The 15,545-nt window shown below is 40.8% G+C and overlaps 1 protein-coding gene across 4 annotated transcripts in view; it reads right to left on the bottom strand.

The window, feature by feature from the left end:
- Positions 1–15,545, bottom strand: part of LOC139406340 (anoctamin 5a) — an 83,113-nt gene that overhangs the window by 21,244 nt on the left and 46,324 nt on the right. For all 4 annotated transcript variants that reach the window (XM_071148844.1, XM_071148843.1, XM_071148846.1 and 1 more), the window contains 6 exons: positions 14,653–14,775; positions 12,220–12,381; positions 11,354–11,473; positions 5,195–5,310; positions 2,926–3,060; positions 479–584 (listed from right to left, as the gene is read on the bottom strand). In XM_071148844.1, the coding sequence (XP_071004945.1) occupies positions 479–584; positions 2,926–3,060; positions 5,195–5,310; positions 11,354–11,473; positions 12,220–12,381; positions 14,653–14,775 (762 nt within the window). The remainder of the gene's footprint in view (positions 1–478; positions 585–2,925; positions 3,061–5,194; positions 5,311–11,353; positions 11,474–12,219; positions 12,382–14,652; positions 14,776–15,545) is intronic.

The following is a 15,545-nucleotide window of genomic DNA, read 5'->3' as shown; positions in this document are numbered from 1 at the left end:
AAAAGAAGAAAACATGAGAGGATCGAAAACTCCTTAGAGATGTGTGTCTACAAATTGAACACATTTCCATTTTTTTTATTATTATATTTTTTTTACATTTAACCTTTATTTAACTAGGCCAGTCAGTTAAAAACTAATTATATTTTACAATGACGGCCTACCCTGGTACAAACCCAGATAACGCTGGGCTAATTGTGCGCAGCCCTATGGAACTCCCAATCACGGCCAGTTGTGATATCAATCAATCAATCAATCAAATGTATTTATAAACCAATTTTTACATCAGCTGATGTAGTGCTATACAGAAGTGCTATACAGAAAACCAGCCTAAAACCCCAAACAGCAAGCAATGCAGATGTAGAAGCAGCCAGGATTCGAACCAGAGATGCAATGCCGTAAACCGCTGCGCCACTCAGGAGCTCTAAAACAATGACTATCTTTATATCTTCACAGTGCAAAGCCTGGGTGTACTTCTTACCCAGGACGAGTTACACGTTGAGTTGAGCTTCCAGTAGCCACACGTCTTATCACACAGCGGACACATGATAATGTTGCCTCCAATCTCCTCACTGCAGATTTCTTTACTGAAACAACGAAGAATGATGGAGAAGGACATAAGAAAGAGATTTCAAAGCAATCTAAATGATAGCGTCATGATGTCATGATTTACACTACCGGGCAAAAGATTTTACAACACCTACTCGATCAAAACATTTTAAAATGTTTTACTATTTTCTACATTGTAGAATAATAGTGAAGACATCACAACTATGAAATAACACATATGGAATCATGTAGTAACCAAAAAAAGTGTTAAACAAATCTAAATATATTTTATATTTGAGATTCTTCAAAGTAGCCACTCTTTGCCTTGATGACAGCTTTGCACACTCCTGGAATTCTCACAACCAGCTTCATGAAGTAGTCACCTGGAATGCATTTCAATTAACATGTGTGCCTTGTTAATTTGTGGAATTTCTTTCCTGGTGACTAGTTGTGTTGTGTGCAGCGCATCAACTCTTCATTTACCGGATTACAGTTTGAATCGGACAGCAGCCAATCAAATTGTGCCAGCTGAGAAAAAGCTGTGTGTGTCAGTGCAGAGGAACGTCGGGCGGGTGAATTCAGATGGAGCCCTTGGAATGATGATACCCCCAAAATTATTATTTTCGGATATAAAGACGACGCTGTATCAACAAAAAACGGGATTGCAACTTGCAAAACATGCGGGAAGAAAATTACAGACGGAGGCGAAACAACTTCCAACGTTGTTCGACGTTTGAAGCTGCACAAAGTACGGTAAGTCGTGGCTAATATAGCCGACAGCTATCCTTCACACGAGTTTGTGTGTTTATGAGTGTGTGTAACTTGTTTCGTGAGTTTCTTTTTGCTGGTTTGTGATGTCTGGAGCTTGTATTGTTATGTGCTCTCCTCACTGCTAGCCTAAATTAGACTTGCAGATTGACTCAGCCACAACGCGCTGTTCGAAGCTGGAAAATATCAAAGGAGCACATTTGTGGCAGAGTGCCTCCTAGAATGGTTGTGGACTCTTCCTAACCTGCTGATTATGGTGAATGCTTGAACCTCTGATTGTGTTAATGCTTCACACAAATCCCACCACCACCCCCTCCTCTCTCTGCTGTCCTCCGCAGGTTGGAGCTTTTTTTCCATTGATAATGAATGAAGAGCGGCGGCTTATTTCATCTGAGGCACCGCATTCAGATACAGGTTTCCAGATAGAAATGCAATATATAGATCTGTACTCGATTCTCTATTCTACACGGCAAAGACTGTTGTAGGTGATGTATTTCTATGCAACCACCCCACACGACCCGACCCAGCCTACCACGCCTCTCCCAGCTGTCACAGAGAGAGAGGGGCGGCAGGATAGCCTAGTGGTTAGAGCGTTGGACTAGTAACTGGAAGGTTGCGAGTTGAAACCCCCGAGCTGACAAGGTACAAATCTGTCGTTCTGCCCCTGAACAGGCAGTTAACCCACTGTTCTTAGGCTGTTAATACAAATAAGAATTTGTTCTTAACTGACTTGCCTAGTTAAATAAAAAAAAGAGGGGGGGGTCTTTCTCATGGCTACCCATGTATTTCCATGGAAATATAACATTTATTTGGAAAGTAATAAATATATAGATATTTTTAAAAGCATTCATGATTTGCGTAAATGTAATATACTAATTATTACTCTTGTTAAAAATATGAAATGGTGAAGAGCACATGACTTGTTTAGGACTCGAAACTCAAAGTTTAGGACTTGAAAGTTGACTTGATACTTGACGGTCTTGACTTGAGACTTGACCCGGACTTGCCTGTCTTGACTTTGGGACTTAAGTGCTACGACTTGAGACTTACTTGTGACTTGGTCATTGGTCAGGTGACTACCTCTGGAAGCTGGTTGAGAGAATGCCAAAAGTGCGCAAAGCTGTCATCAAGGTAAAGGATGGCTATTTGAAGAACCTCAAATATAAAATATATTTTGATTTGTTTGACACTTTTTTGGTTACTACATGATTCCATATGTGTTATTTCATACAGTTTTTGATGTCTTCACTATTATTCTACAAATGTAGAAAATATTAAAAAATAAAGAAAAACCCTTGAATGAGGTAGGTGTTTAAAAACGTTTGACCGGTAGTGTAGGTCTAACTGTATCAAAACATATGAGCTACATTCTCAGCCACCTTAGCTAGAGTCCCAATCATTGAACGTATCAATCTGACATCCACGGACAACGTACAAATGCATAATAGTTACATTAGATACTGCTTACACCAACAATCCTCTCAGATCATCAAGAGCGCCTAGGGGATAGGAGCTAGGGGCTCACACAAGGGGGATAGGATCTAGGGGCTACACTACACAAATGTAAGGTACTAGTGGCTAGGGGTTGAATTGTGATTCAGGGGCCCTCACCTCCAGACGTTGTCATCGAAGGTGAACAATCCATAGAGAAAGCAGATCAGGCCGACTACCGCAGCGAAGAACAGCATCTCAGTGTAGAAACCCAGCCAGGCAAAGTAGATCCCAATCTTCTCCCCGTAATACTTCCTGTTATGGGAAATACAACACAACAAATCAAACATCTTCTCCCCGTAATACTTCCTGTTATGGGAAATACAACCAATCAAACATCTTCTCCACGTAATACTTCCTGTTATGAGAAATACAACCAATCAAACAACAACAAGCAGGTTGTGAACTCCAGGTCAGGTATATCTAGTGTCTAAAAATAATGGGCAGACACAGTTACAGTTAACGACCTGGGCACTGCAGTTTACTTTTAAAGGTGAATTCAGCTTGCAGAGTTTACAGCAATCAAGATCTCTGGAAATATACTGTAAGGTCTGTCACTGTACGTAGGGGGTTCATGTATGTTGGATTATACAACTGGTGGGTCTAAAATGCCTATTTACTCTGTTCCATGTGACTGCACAATCCACTGTATCATCAGCCCAGCCAGGCAATTTATAAACTTGATCTCCACTATAAAAAGTATATAGACATTATCTCACATTTCTTTTAGACTAATATTTAGTTTTCAACAGCAGAGATCAACCTTGCTGTCTGTCTCTCCGACATTTGCAACAATGTTTCAATACTCAAATTCGATCTCCCTCTGTCCCATAGTAATGAAAGTGTCGGTAGTCGGGATGGAAAAAAAATCGAATCAAATGTTATTTGTCACATGCGCAGAATACAACAGGTGCAGAACCTTACAGTAAAAGGCTTACTAAACAAGCCCTTAACCAACAATGCAGTTTTAAGAAAATAATAAGTGATAAGAATAAACTAAATAAACTGACATAAACAGAAATAAATAAAATGAAAAAAAATAAGAAAATAGAAAAATAACAAATAATTAAGGAGCAACAATAAATTAACAGTAGTGAGGCTGTAGACAGGGGGTACTGGTATAGAGTCAATGTGCGGGGGCACAGGTTAGCAGAGGTAATTGAGGTAATATGTACATGTACATATTACACGTTTGAAATGCTTGGAACTTGGAACCTCAACACGAGGTGAAGAAAATAACTCACCTCCCAGACTAGACCAGAACATCGCCAGGCTGCAGCTGCTTGTGTAAGTGGGTCAAGCCGTGACTATCAACACGAGGACATTCACTGGTATGGCTGATTAGCCGTAATATGTTGTGTTTGTCCGCAAGGGACCTTTTTGTGTTTATTCTGCAGATCCAGGAAGGTTACGACTATTCAGAATGATGATATGATAAGAGGTAATGATTAATACGTTGACTGTTTTATGGATGGGATATGTAAAGACCCTTAGAGTTTAAAATCGGGAGATGGTAACAATTTAAACAACCGCTCTCGTGGTGCCCCAAATTCGTTATGAGTTAGTTGTTACATGATTAGTTTAATCAGGTAACAATTAAACATATTTAGTTGATTCAATATCTAACAGTCATCAGATTAATGAAAGTAAAGTCACGACAAAAGAATCAGCTCTACCATTTAGCTCAGTGCGGATGTTGCCTGTAATCCATCGCTTCTGGTTGGGGTATGTACAGTACATATTGTCACTGTGGGGTCAAGGTCATCGATGCACTTATTGATAAAGCCAGTGACTGATGTGGTGTACTCCTCAATGCCATCGGAAGAATCCTGGAACATGTTCCAGTCTGTGATAGCAAACAGCCCCGTAGTTTAGCATCTGCTTCATCTGACCACTTTTTTATAGACCGGGTCACTGGTACTTCCTGCTTTAATTTTTGCTTGTAAGCAAGAATCAGGAGGATAGAGTTATGGTCAGATTTGCCAAATGGAGGGCGAGGGAGCGCTTTGTACACTTCTCTGTGTGTGGAGTGTTGTATTGTGTCTTGTCGTGTCGTGTCGTGTCGTGTTGTGTCATGTTGTGTCGTGTTGTGTCGTGTAGTGTCGTGTTGTGTTGTGTCGTGTTGTGTCGTGTCGTGTTGTGTCGTGCCGTGTTGTGCCATGTTGTGTCGTGTAGTGTCATGTTGTGTCGTGTTGTGTTGTGTGGTGTCATGTAGTGTAGTGTCGTGTTGTGTCGTGTGGTGTCATGTTGTGTCGTGTCATGTTGTGTCATGTTGTGTCGTGTTGTGTTGTGTCGTGTCGTGTCGTGTCATGTTGTGTCGTGTTGTGTTGTGTCATGTTGTGTCATGTCATGTTGTGTCATGTTGTGTCGTGTTATGTTGTGCTCTCACCGTATCAAATTGAGAGGCTGCTCTTTGAAGAAACTGAAGAACCGGGCCCAGTGTTTGTAGAGGCTGAATCTCTCACTCTCACTGTTGGGGTCTCTGGATGCCTTCCAGTAGCGAGACTGGAGACATACAGAGAGAAAGATGTCATTAGAGTCATGGTGCTACTGGATACATGTCATTTATAGAGTCATGGTGCTACTGGATACATGTCATTAGAGTCATGGTGCTACTGGATACATGTCATTAGAGTCATGGTCCTACTGGATACATGTCATTTATAGTCATGGTCCTACTGGATACATGTCATTTATAGAGTCATGGTCCTACTGGATACATGTCATTTATAGTCATGGTGCTACTGGATACATGTCATTAGAGTCATAGTGCTACTGTATACATGCCATTTATAGAGTCATCGTGCTACTGGATAGATTTCATTAGAGTCATGGTGCTACTGGATAGATGTCATTAGAGTCATGGTGCTACTGGATAGATTTCATTAGAGTCATGGTGCTACTGGATAGATGTCATTAGAGTCATGGTGCTACTGGATAGATGTCATTAGAGTCATGGTCCTACTGGATAGATGTCATTAGAGGCATGGTGCTACTGGATAGATGTCATTAGAGTCATGGTCCTACTGGATACATTGCATTTATAGAGTCATGGTGCTACTGGATACATGTCATTTATAGAGTCATGGTCCTACTGGATAGATGTCATTTATAGAGTCATGGTGCTACTGGATACATGTCATTTATAGAGTCATGGTGCTACTGGATACATGTCATTTATAGAGTCATGGTGCTACTGGATAGATGTCATTAGAGTCATGGTCCTACTGGATACATGTCATTAGAGTCATGGTCCTACTGGATACATGTCATTTATAGAGTCATGGTGCTATTGGATACATGTCATTAGAGTCATGGTGCTACTGGATAGATGTCATTAGAGTCATGGTGCTACTGGATATATGTCATTAGAGTCATGGTCCTACTGGATACATTGCATTTATAGAGTCATGGTGCTACTGGATACATGTCATGTATAGAGTCATGGTCCTACTGGATACATGTCATTAGAGTCATGGTGCTACTGGATACATGTCATTAGAGTCATGGTCCTACTGGATACATGTCATTTATAGAGTCATGGTGCTATTGGATACATGTCATTAGAGTCATCGTGCTACTGGATAGATGTCATTAGAGTCATGGTCCTACTGGATACATTGCATTTATAGAGTCATGGTGCTATTGGATACATGTCATTAGAGTCATCGTGCTACTGGATACATGTCATTAGAGTCATGGTGCTACTGGATACATGTCATTAGAGTCATAGTGCTACTGTATACATGCCATTTATAGAGTCATCGTGCTACTGGATAGATTTCATTAGAGTCATGGTGCTACTGGATAGATGTCATTAGAGTCATGGTGCTACTGGATAGATGTCATTAGAGTCATGGTCCTACTGGATACATGTCATTAGAGTCATGGTGCTACTGGATAGATGTCATTAGAGTCATGGTCCTACTGGATACATTGCATTTATAGAGTCATGGTGCTACTGGATACATGTCATTTATAGAGTCATGGTCCTACTGGATAGATGTCATTTATAGAGTCATGGTGCTACTGGATACATGTCATTTATAGAGTCATGGTGCTACTGGATACATGTCATTTATAGAGTCATGGTGCTACTGGATAGATGTCATTAGAGTCATGGTCCTACTGGATACATGTCATTAGAGTCATGGTCCTACTGGATACATGTCATTTATAGAGTCATGGTGCTATTGGATACATGTCATTAGAGTCATGGTGCTACTGGATAGATGTCATTAGAGTCATGGTGCTACTGGATATATGTCATTAGAGTCATGGTCCTACTGGATACATTGCATGTATAGAGTCATGGTGCTACTGGATACATGTCATTAGAGTCATGGTGCTACTGGATACATGTCATTAGAGTCATGGTGCTACTGGATAGATGTCATTAGAGTCATGGTCCTACTGGATACATGTCATTTATAGAGTCATGGTGCTATTGGATACATGTCATTAGAGTCATCGTGCTACTGGATAGATGTCATTAGAGTCATGGTCCTACTGGATACATTGCATTTATAGAGTCATGGTGCTACTGGATACATGTCATGTATAGAGTCATGGTCCTACTGGATAGATGTCATTTATAGAGTCATGGTGCTACTGGATAGATGTCATTTATAGAGTCATGGTGCTACTGGATACATGTCATTTATAGAGTCATGGTGCTACTGGATACATGTCATTAGAGTCATGGTGCTACATGTCATTAGAGTCATAGTGCTACTGTATACATGCCATTTATAGAGTCATCGTGCTACTGGATAGATTTCATTAGAGTCATGGTGCTACTGGATAGATGTCATTAGAGTCATGGTCCTACTGGATACATGTCATTAGAGTCATGGTCCTACTGAATACATGTCATTTATAGAGTCATGGTGCTATTGGATACATGTCATTAGAGTCATGGTGCTACTGGATAGATGTCATTAGAGTCATGGTGCTACTGGATATATGTCATTAGAGTCATGGTCCTACTGGATACATTGCATTTATAGAGTCATGGTGCTACTGGATACATGTCATGTATAGAGTCATGGTCCTACTGGATACATGTCATTAGAGTCATGGTGCTACTGGATACATGTCATTAGAGTCATGGTGCTACTGGATACATGTCATTAGAGTCATAGTGCTACTGTATACATGCCATTTATAGAGTCATCGTGCTACTGGATAGATTTCATTAGAGTCATGGTGCTACTGGATAGATGTCATTAGAGTCATGGTGCTACTGGATAGATGTCATTAGAGTCATGGTCCTACTGGATACATGTCATTAGAGTCATGGTGCTACTGGATAGATGTCATTAGAGTCATGGTCCTACTGGATACATGTCATTAGAGTCATGGTGCTACTGGATAGATGTCATTAGAGTCATGGTCCTACTGGATAGATGTCATTAGAGGCATGGTGCTACTGGATAGATGTCATTAGAGTCATGGTCCTACTGGATACATTGCATTTATAGAGTCATGGTGCTACTGGATACGTCATTTATAGAGTCATGGTGCTACTGGATACATGTCATTTATAGAGTCATGGTGCTACTGGATACATGTCATTTATAGAGTCATGGTGCTACTGGATAGATGTCATTAGAGTCATGGTCCTACTGGATACATGTCATTAGAGTCATGGTCCTACTGGATACATGTCATTTATAGAGTCATGGTGCTATTGGATACATGTCATTAGAGTCATGGTGCTACTGGATAGATGTCATTAGAGTCATGGTGCTACTGGATATATGTCATTAGAGTCATGGTCCTACTGGATACATTGCATTTATAGAGTCATGGTGCTACTGGATACATGTCATTAGAGTCATGGTGCTACTGGATACATGTCATTAGAGTCATGGTGCTACTGGATAGATGTCATTAGAGTCATGGTCCTACTGGATACATGTCATTTATAGAGTCATGGTGCTATTGGATACATGTCATTAGAGTCATCGTGCTACTGGATAGATGTCATTAGAGTCATGGTCCTACTGGATACATTGCATTTATAGAGTCATGGTGCTACTGGATACATGTCATGTATAGAGTCATGGTCCTACTGGATAGATGTCATTTATAGAGTCATGGTGCTACTGGATAGATGTCATTTATAGAGTCATGGTGCTACTGGATACATGTCATTTATAGAGTCATGGTGCTACTGGATAGATGTCATTAGAGTCATGGTCCTACTGGATACATTGCATTTATAGAGTCATGGTGCTACTGGATACATGTCATTTATAGAGTCATGGTCCTACTGGATACATTGCATTTATAGAGTCATGGTGCTACTGGATACATGTCATTTATAGAGTCATGGTGCTACTGGATACATGTCATTTATAGAGTCATGGTGCTACTGGATACATGTCATTAGAGTCATGGTGCTACATGTCATTAGAGTCATAGTGCTACTGTATACATGCCATTTATAGAGTCATCGTGCTACTGGATAGATTTCATTAGAGTCATGGTGCTACTGGATAGATGTCATTAGAGTCATGGTGCTACTGGATAGATGTCATTAGAGTCATGGTCCTACTGGATACATGTCATTAGAGTCATGGTGATACTGGATAGATGTCATTAGAGTCATGGTCCTACTGGATAGATGTCATTAGAGGCATGGTGCTACTGGATAGATGTCATTAGAGTCATGGTCCTACTGGATACATTGCATTTATAGAGTCATGGTGCTACTGGATACATGTCATTTATAGAGTCATGGTCCTACTGGATAGATGTCATTTATAGAGTCATGGTGCTACTGGATACATGTCATTTATAGAGTCATGGTGCTACTGGATACATGTCATTTATAGAGTCATGGTGCTACTGGATAGATGTCATTAGAGTCATGGTCCTACTGGATACATGTCATTAGAGTCATGGTCCTACTGGATACATGTCATTTATAGAGTCATGGTGCTATTGGATACATGTCATTAGAGTCATGGTGCTACTGGATAGATGTCATTAGAGTCATGGTGCTACTGGATATATGTCATTAGAGTCATGGTCCTACTGGATACATTGCATTTATAGAGTCATGGTGCTACTGGATACATGTCATGTATAGAGTCATGGTGCTACTGGATACATGTCATTAGAGTCATGGTGCTACTGGATACATGTCATTAGAGTCATAGTGCTACTGTATACATGCCATTTATAGAGTCATCGTGCTACTGGATAGATTTCATTAGAGTCATGGTGCTACTGGATAGATGTCATTAGAGTCATGGTGCTACTGGATAGATGTCATTAGAGTCATGGTCCTACTGGATACATGTCATTAGAGTCATGGTGCTACTGGATACATGTCATTAGAGTCATGGTCCTCCTGGATAGATGTCATTAGAGTCATGGTGCTACTGGATACATTGCATTTATAGAGTCATGGTGCTACTGGATACATGTCATTAGAGTCATGGTGCTACTGGATACATGTCATTAGAGTCATGGTGCTACTGGGTAGATCTCATTAGAGTCATGGTCCTACTGGATACATGTCATTTATAGAGTCATGGTGCTATTGGATACATGTCATTAGAGTCATGGTGCTACTGGATAGATGTCATTAGAGTCATGGTCCTACTGGATACATTGCATTTATAGAGTCATGGTGCTACTGGATACATGTCATGTATAGAGTCATGGTCCTACTGGATACATGTCATTAGAGTCATGGTGCTACTGGATACATGTCATTAGAGTCATGGTGCTACTGGATAGATGTCATTAGAGTCATGGTCCTACTGGATACATGTCATTTATAGAGTCATGGTGCTATTGGATACATGTCATTAGAGTCATGGTGCTACTGGATAGATGTCATTAGAGTCATGGTCCTACTGGATACATGTCATTTATAGAGTCATGGTGCTATTGGATAGATGTCATTAGAGTCATGGTGCTACTGGATACATGTCACTAGAGTCATGGTGCTACTGGATAGATGTAATTAGAGTCATGGTGCTACTGGATACATGTCATTAGAGTCATAGTGCTACTGGATAGATGTCATGGTGCTACTGGATACATGTCATTAGAGTCATGGTGCTACTGTTCATCCATAACATGCGTGTCTCACATCGAAAGGTGATGTCAGTTTTGTTACAGAGAAAATGCTTGGATCAGTTCAATTACAAATGAGCTTCAGTCGCAGTAGCCACATATCCAACTGTCCTCTAAACAGGGAAATATTGTATGAAACACAAAGAGAGCCCCCCCCCATGTATTTCACTTTCCTTCCCCCTACAACAGTAAAGCGATGGTGCGAAGATCCTGGCAATAAAGCCATTTGTCTACTTCCCCCAGAGTCAGAGGAACTCATCTTTATGTCTCTGCGCATTGGCTCGCCGAAAACTACCTTCGAAGTCATTTATACCTCACACACACTATGCCTTTAACGACTTCACAGATACTCAATGGCACATGTGCATACCATTAGGCCCAGCAAGAGCCCAGAGGGCAACGCCTTTTAGCCAGCTAGAAGAAAGGTCACTGTTATACAGTAGCTTCTTACATCATGTAGTGGGAAGGCAGCCCCGTAGGTTCCGTTGTTGAGCAGGCGCTTGATGCCCTTCTTGTTCTTGTCATCACTGTCCTCCTTGTAGTACGCACAGCGGGCCAGGATATAGTACACCTGGAGGAGGAGAGGTGAAAGGTCATTTAGTACACCTGGAGGAGGAGAGGTGAAAGGTCATTTAGAACACCTGGAGGAGGAGAGGTGAAAGGTCATTTAGTACACCTGGAGGAGGAGAGGTGAAAGGTAATTTAGTACACCTGGAGGAGGAGAGGTGAAAGGTCATTTAGTACACCTGGAGGAGGAGAGGTGAAAGGTCATTTAGAACACCTGGAGGAGGAGAAGTGAAAGGTAATTTAGTACACCTGGGGGAGGAGAGGAGGAAAGGTCATTTAGAACACCTGGAGGAGGAGAGGTGAAAGGTCATTTAGTACACCTGGAGGAGGAGAGGTGAAATATCATTTAGTACACCTGGAGGAGGAGAGGTGAAAGGTCATTTAGTACACCTGGAGGAGGAGAGGTGAAAGGTCATTTAGTACACCTGGAGGAGGAGAGGTGAAAGGTCATTTAGTACACCTGGAGGCGGAGAGGTGAAAGGTCACTTAGTACACCTGGAGGTGCTCCTATAATAAACCCTAATGACGATCCACCTGATGCTCCTATAATAAACCCTAATGACGATCCACTTGATGCTCCTATAATAAACCCTAATGACGATCCACCTGATGCTCCTATAATAAACCCTAATGATGATCCACCTGATGCTCCTATAATAAACCCTAATGACGGTCCACCTGATGCTCCTATAATAAACCCTAATGACGATCCACCTGATTCTCCTATAATAATGACGGTGCAGTACTTACTATCCTGTTGCGGACAGAGGGAGGGAAGAAGGTCTCCTTGTCATCGATAAGGAAGAAGTCAATCTTTTCCTTGTTGAAGGGTGAGGTGAAGTAGTCTGGTTCAGGATTCATAATGTGGTTCGGTAGACGGAAGGGAGTGAACAGCCAGTTCATGGGAATGTCCTGGTGGAAGAGGAGACTTTAAGAATGGGAATCTTTATCATTTTACATTCCTAACCTGAGTACTAGTTTTATATTCCTAACCTGAGTACTAGTTTTATATTCCTAACCTGAGTACTAGTTTTATAGTCCTAGCCTGAGTACTAGATTTACATTCCTAGCCTGAGTACTAGTTTTATATTCCTGAGTACTAGTTTTATATTCCTGAGTACTAGTTTTATATTCCTAGCCTGAGGGCTAGTTTTATATTCCTGAGTACTAGTTTTATATTCCTGAGTACTAGTTTTACATTCCTAACCTGAGTACTAGTTTTATATTCCTAGCCTGAGGGCTAGTTTTATATTCCTGAGTACTAGTTTTATATTCCTAACCTGAGTACTAGATTTACATTCCTAACCTGAGTACTAGTTATATATTCCTGAGTACTAGTTTTATATTCCTGAGTACTAGTTTTATATTCCTAGCCTGAGTACTAGTTTTATATTCCTAGCCTGAGTACTAGATTTACATTCCTAGCCTGAGTACTAGTTTTATATTCCTAGCCTGAGGGCTAGTTTTATATTCCTGAGTAATAGTTTTATATTCCTGAGTAATAGTTTTATATTCCTGAGTACTAGTTTTATATTCCTGAGTACTAGTTTTATATTCCTGAGGGCTAGTTTTATATTCCTGAGTAATAGTTTTATATTCCTGAGTAATAGTTTTATATTCCTGAGTACTAGTTTTATATTCCTGAGTACTAGTTTTATATTCCTGAGGGCTAGTTTTATATTCCTAAACTGAGTACTGGTTTTACATTCCTAGCCTGAGGGCTAGTTTTACATTCCTAGCCTGAGTACTAGTTTTATATTCCTAGCCTGAGTACTAGATTTACATTCCTAGCCTGAGTACTAGTTTTATATTCCTGAGTACTAGTTTTATATTCCTGAGTACTAGTTTTACATTCCTATCCTGAGGGCTAGTTTTATATTCCTAGCCTGAGTACTAGATTTACATTCCTAACCTGAGTACTAGATTTACATTCCTAACCTGAGTACTAGATTTACATTCCTAGCCTGGGTACTAGTTTTATATTCCTGAGGGCTAGTTTTATATTCCTGAGTACTAGTTTTATATTCCTGAGGGCTAGTTTTATATTCCTGAGTACTAGTTTTATATTCCTGAGTACTAGTTTTATATTCCTGAGTACTAGTTTTACATTCCTAAACTGAGTACTGGTTTTACATTCCTAGCCTGAGGGCTAGTTTTACATTCCTAGCCCGAGGGCTAGTTTTATATTCCTAGCCTGAGTACTAGATTTACATTCCTAGCCTGAGTACTAGTTTTATATTCCTGAGTACTAGTTTTATATTCCTGAGTACTAGTTTTACATTCCTAGCCTGAGTACTAGTTTTATATTCCTAGCCTGAGTACTAGTTTTATATTCCTAGCCTGAGGGCTAGTTTTATATTCCTGAGTACTAGTTTTATATTCCTGAGTACTAGTTTTATATTCCTGAGTACTAGTTTTATATTCCTGAGTACTAGTTTTATATTCCTGAGTACTAGTTTTATATTCCTAAACTGAGTACTGGTTTTACATTCCTAGCCTGAGGGCTAGTTTTATATTCCTGAGTACTAGTTTTATATTCCTAGCCTGAGTACTAGATTTACATTCCTAGCCTGAGTACTAGTTTTATATTCCTGAGGGCTAGTTTTATATTCCTGAGTACTAGTTTTACATTCCTAACCTGAGTACTAGTTTTATATTCCTGAGTACTAGTTTTATATTCCTAGCCTGAGTACTAGATTTACATTCCTAGCCTGAGTACTAGTTTTATATTCCTGAGTACTAGTTTTACATTCCTATCCTGAGGGCTAGTTTTATATTCCTAGCCTGAGTACTAGATTTACATTCCTAACCTGAGTACTAGATTTACATTCCTAGCCTGAGTACTAGATTTACATTCCTAGCCTGAGTACTAGATTTACATTCCTAGCCTGAGTACTAGTTTTACATTCCTAGCCTGAGTACTAGATTTATATTCCTGAGTACTAGTTTTATATTCCTAACCTGAGTACTAGATTTACATTCCTACTGAAGCGTGACGACCAATTGTGTTTGGCTTGACAATGAAAGCAATGGAGTTAGCAAGAGCACAAACAGATCTTCCCTACAGTCTACGGAAATTTGTCCTGACGAGATTTTTCCTTTCAGTTTTGCGATTCGAACCGGGAACCCTCTGGTTGCTGGCTCGCCTCTCTAACCACTAGGATACCCGGCTGCCTACTGTACCTTGTGGGCGGGGATGTCGTTGGCCTTGAAGGGAACCTTGATCTTGAGGACATCGGCATAGGTGGCTAGCACATCCCATGGAGTGTGGATCTTCACATAGTATGTCTTACCATCATCTGACTCCTGATTGGAGGAGAGAAATGGAGAGATGAATGGAGAGATGTGGAGATGGTGAAATGGAGAGATGGTGTGATGGTGAGATGGAGACGGAGAGATATGGAGATTTGGAGAGATGGTAGGATGGTGACATGGTGAGATGTGGAGATGGAGAGATCAAGAGATGTGAAGATGGTGGGGTGGAGAGATGGGGTGATGTGGAGATGGAGAGATGTTGAGATGGGGTGATGTGGAGATGGAGAGATGGAGAGATGGAGAAATGGTGAGATGTGAAGATGGTGAGATGGAGAGATGGAGAGATGTGAAGATGGGGAGTTGTGGAGATGGGGAGATGTGGAGATGTGGAGATGGGGAGATGTGGAGATGGAGAGATGGAGAAATGGTGAGATGTGAAGATGGGGAGTTGTGGAGATGGGGAGATGTGGAGATGGAGAGATGGAGAAATGGTGAGATGTGAAGATGGTGAGATGGAGAGATGGAGAGATGTGAAGATGGGGAGTTGGGGAGATGTGGAGATGGAGAGATGGAGAAATGGTGAGATGTGAAGATGGTGAGATGGAGAGATGGAGAGATGTGGAGATGGAGAGATGGAGAGATGTGGAGATGTGGAGATGGAGAGATGTGGAGATGGGGAGATGTGCAGATAGAGAGATGGAGAGATGTGGAGATGGAGAGATGGAGAGATGTGGAGATGGAGAGATGTGGAGATGGAGAGATGTGGAGATGGAGAGATGGAGAAATGTGGAGATGGAGAGATGGAGAAATGTGGAGATGGA

Source organism: Oncorhynchus clarkii, chromosome 4 (assembly GCF_045791955.1).
Source record: "Oncorhynchus clarkii lewisi isolate Uvic-CL-2024 chromosome 4, UVic_Ocla_1.0, whole genome shotgun sequence".
NCBI lineage: Eukaryota > Metazoa > Chordata > Actinopteri > Salmoniformes > Salmonidae > Oncorhynchus > Oncorhynchus clarkii.
Note: the sequence above shows the minus strand (reverse complement) of the source record. Positions and strands in the feature narration are given on the sequence as shown.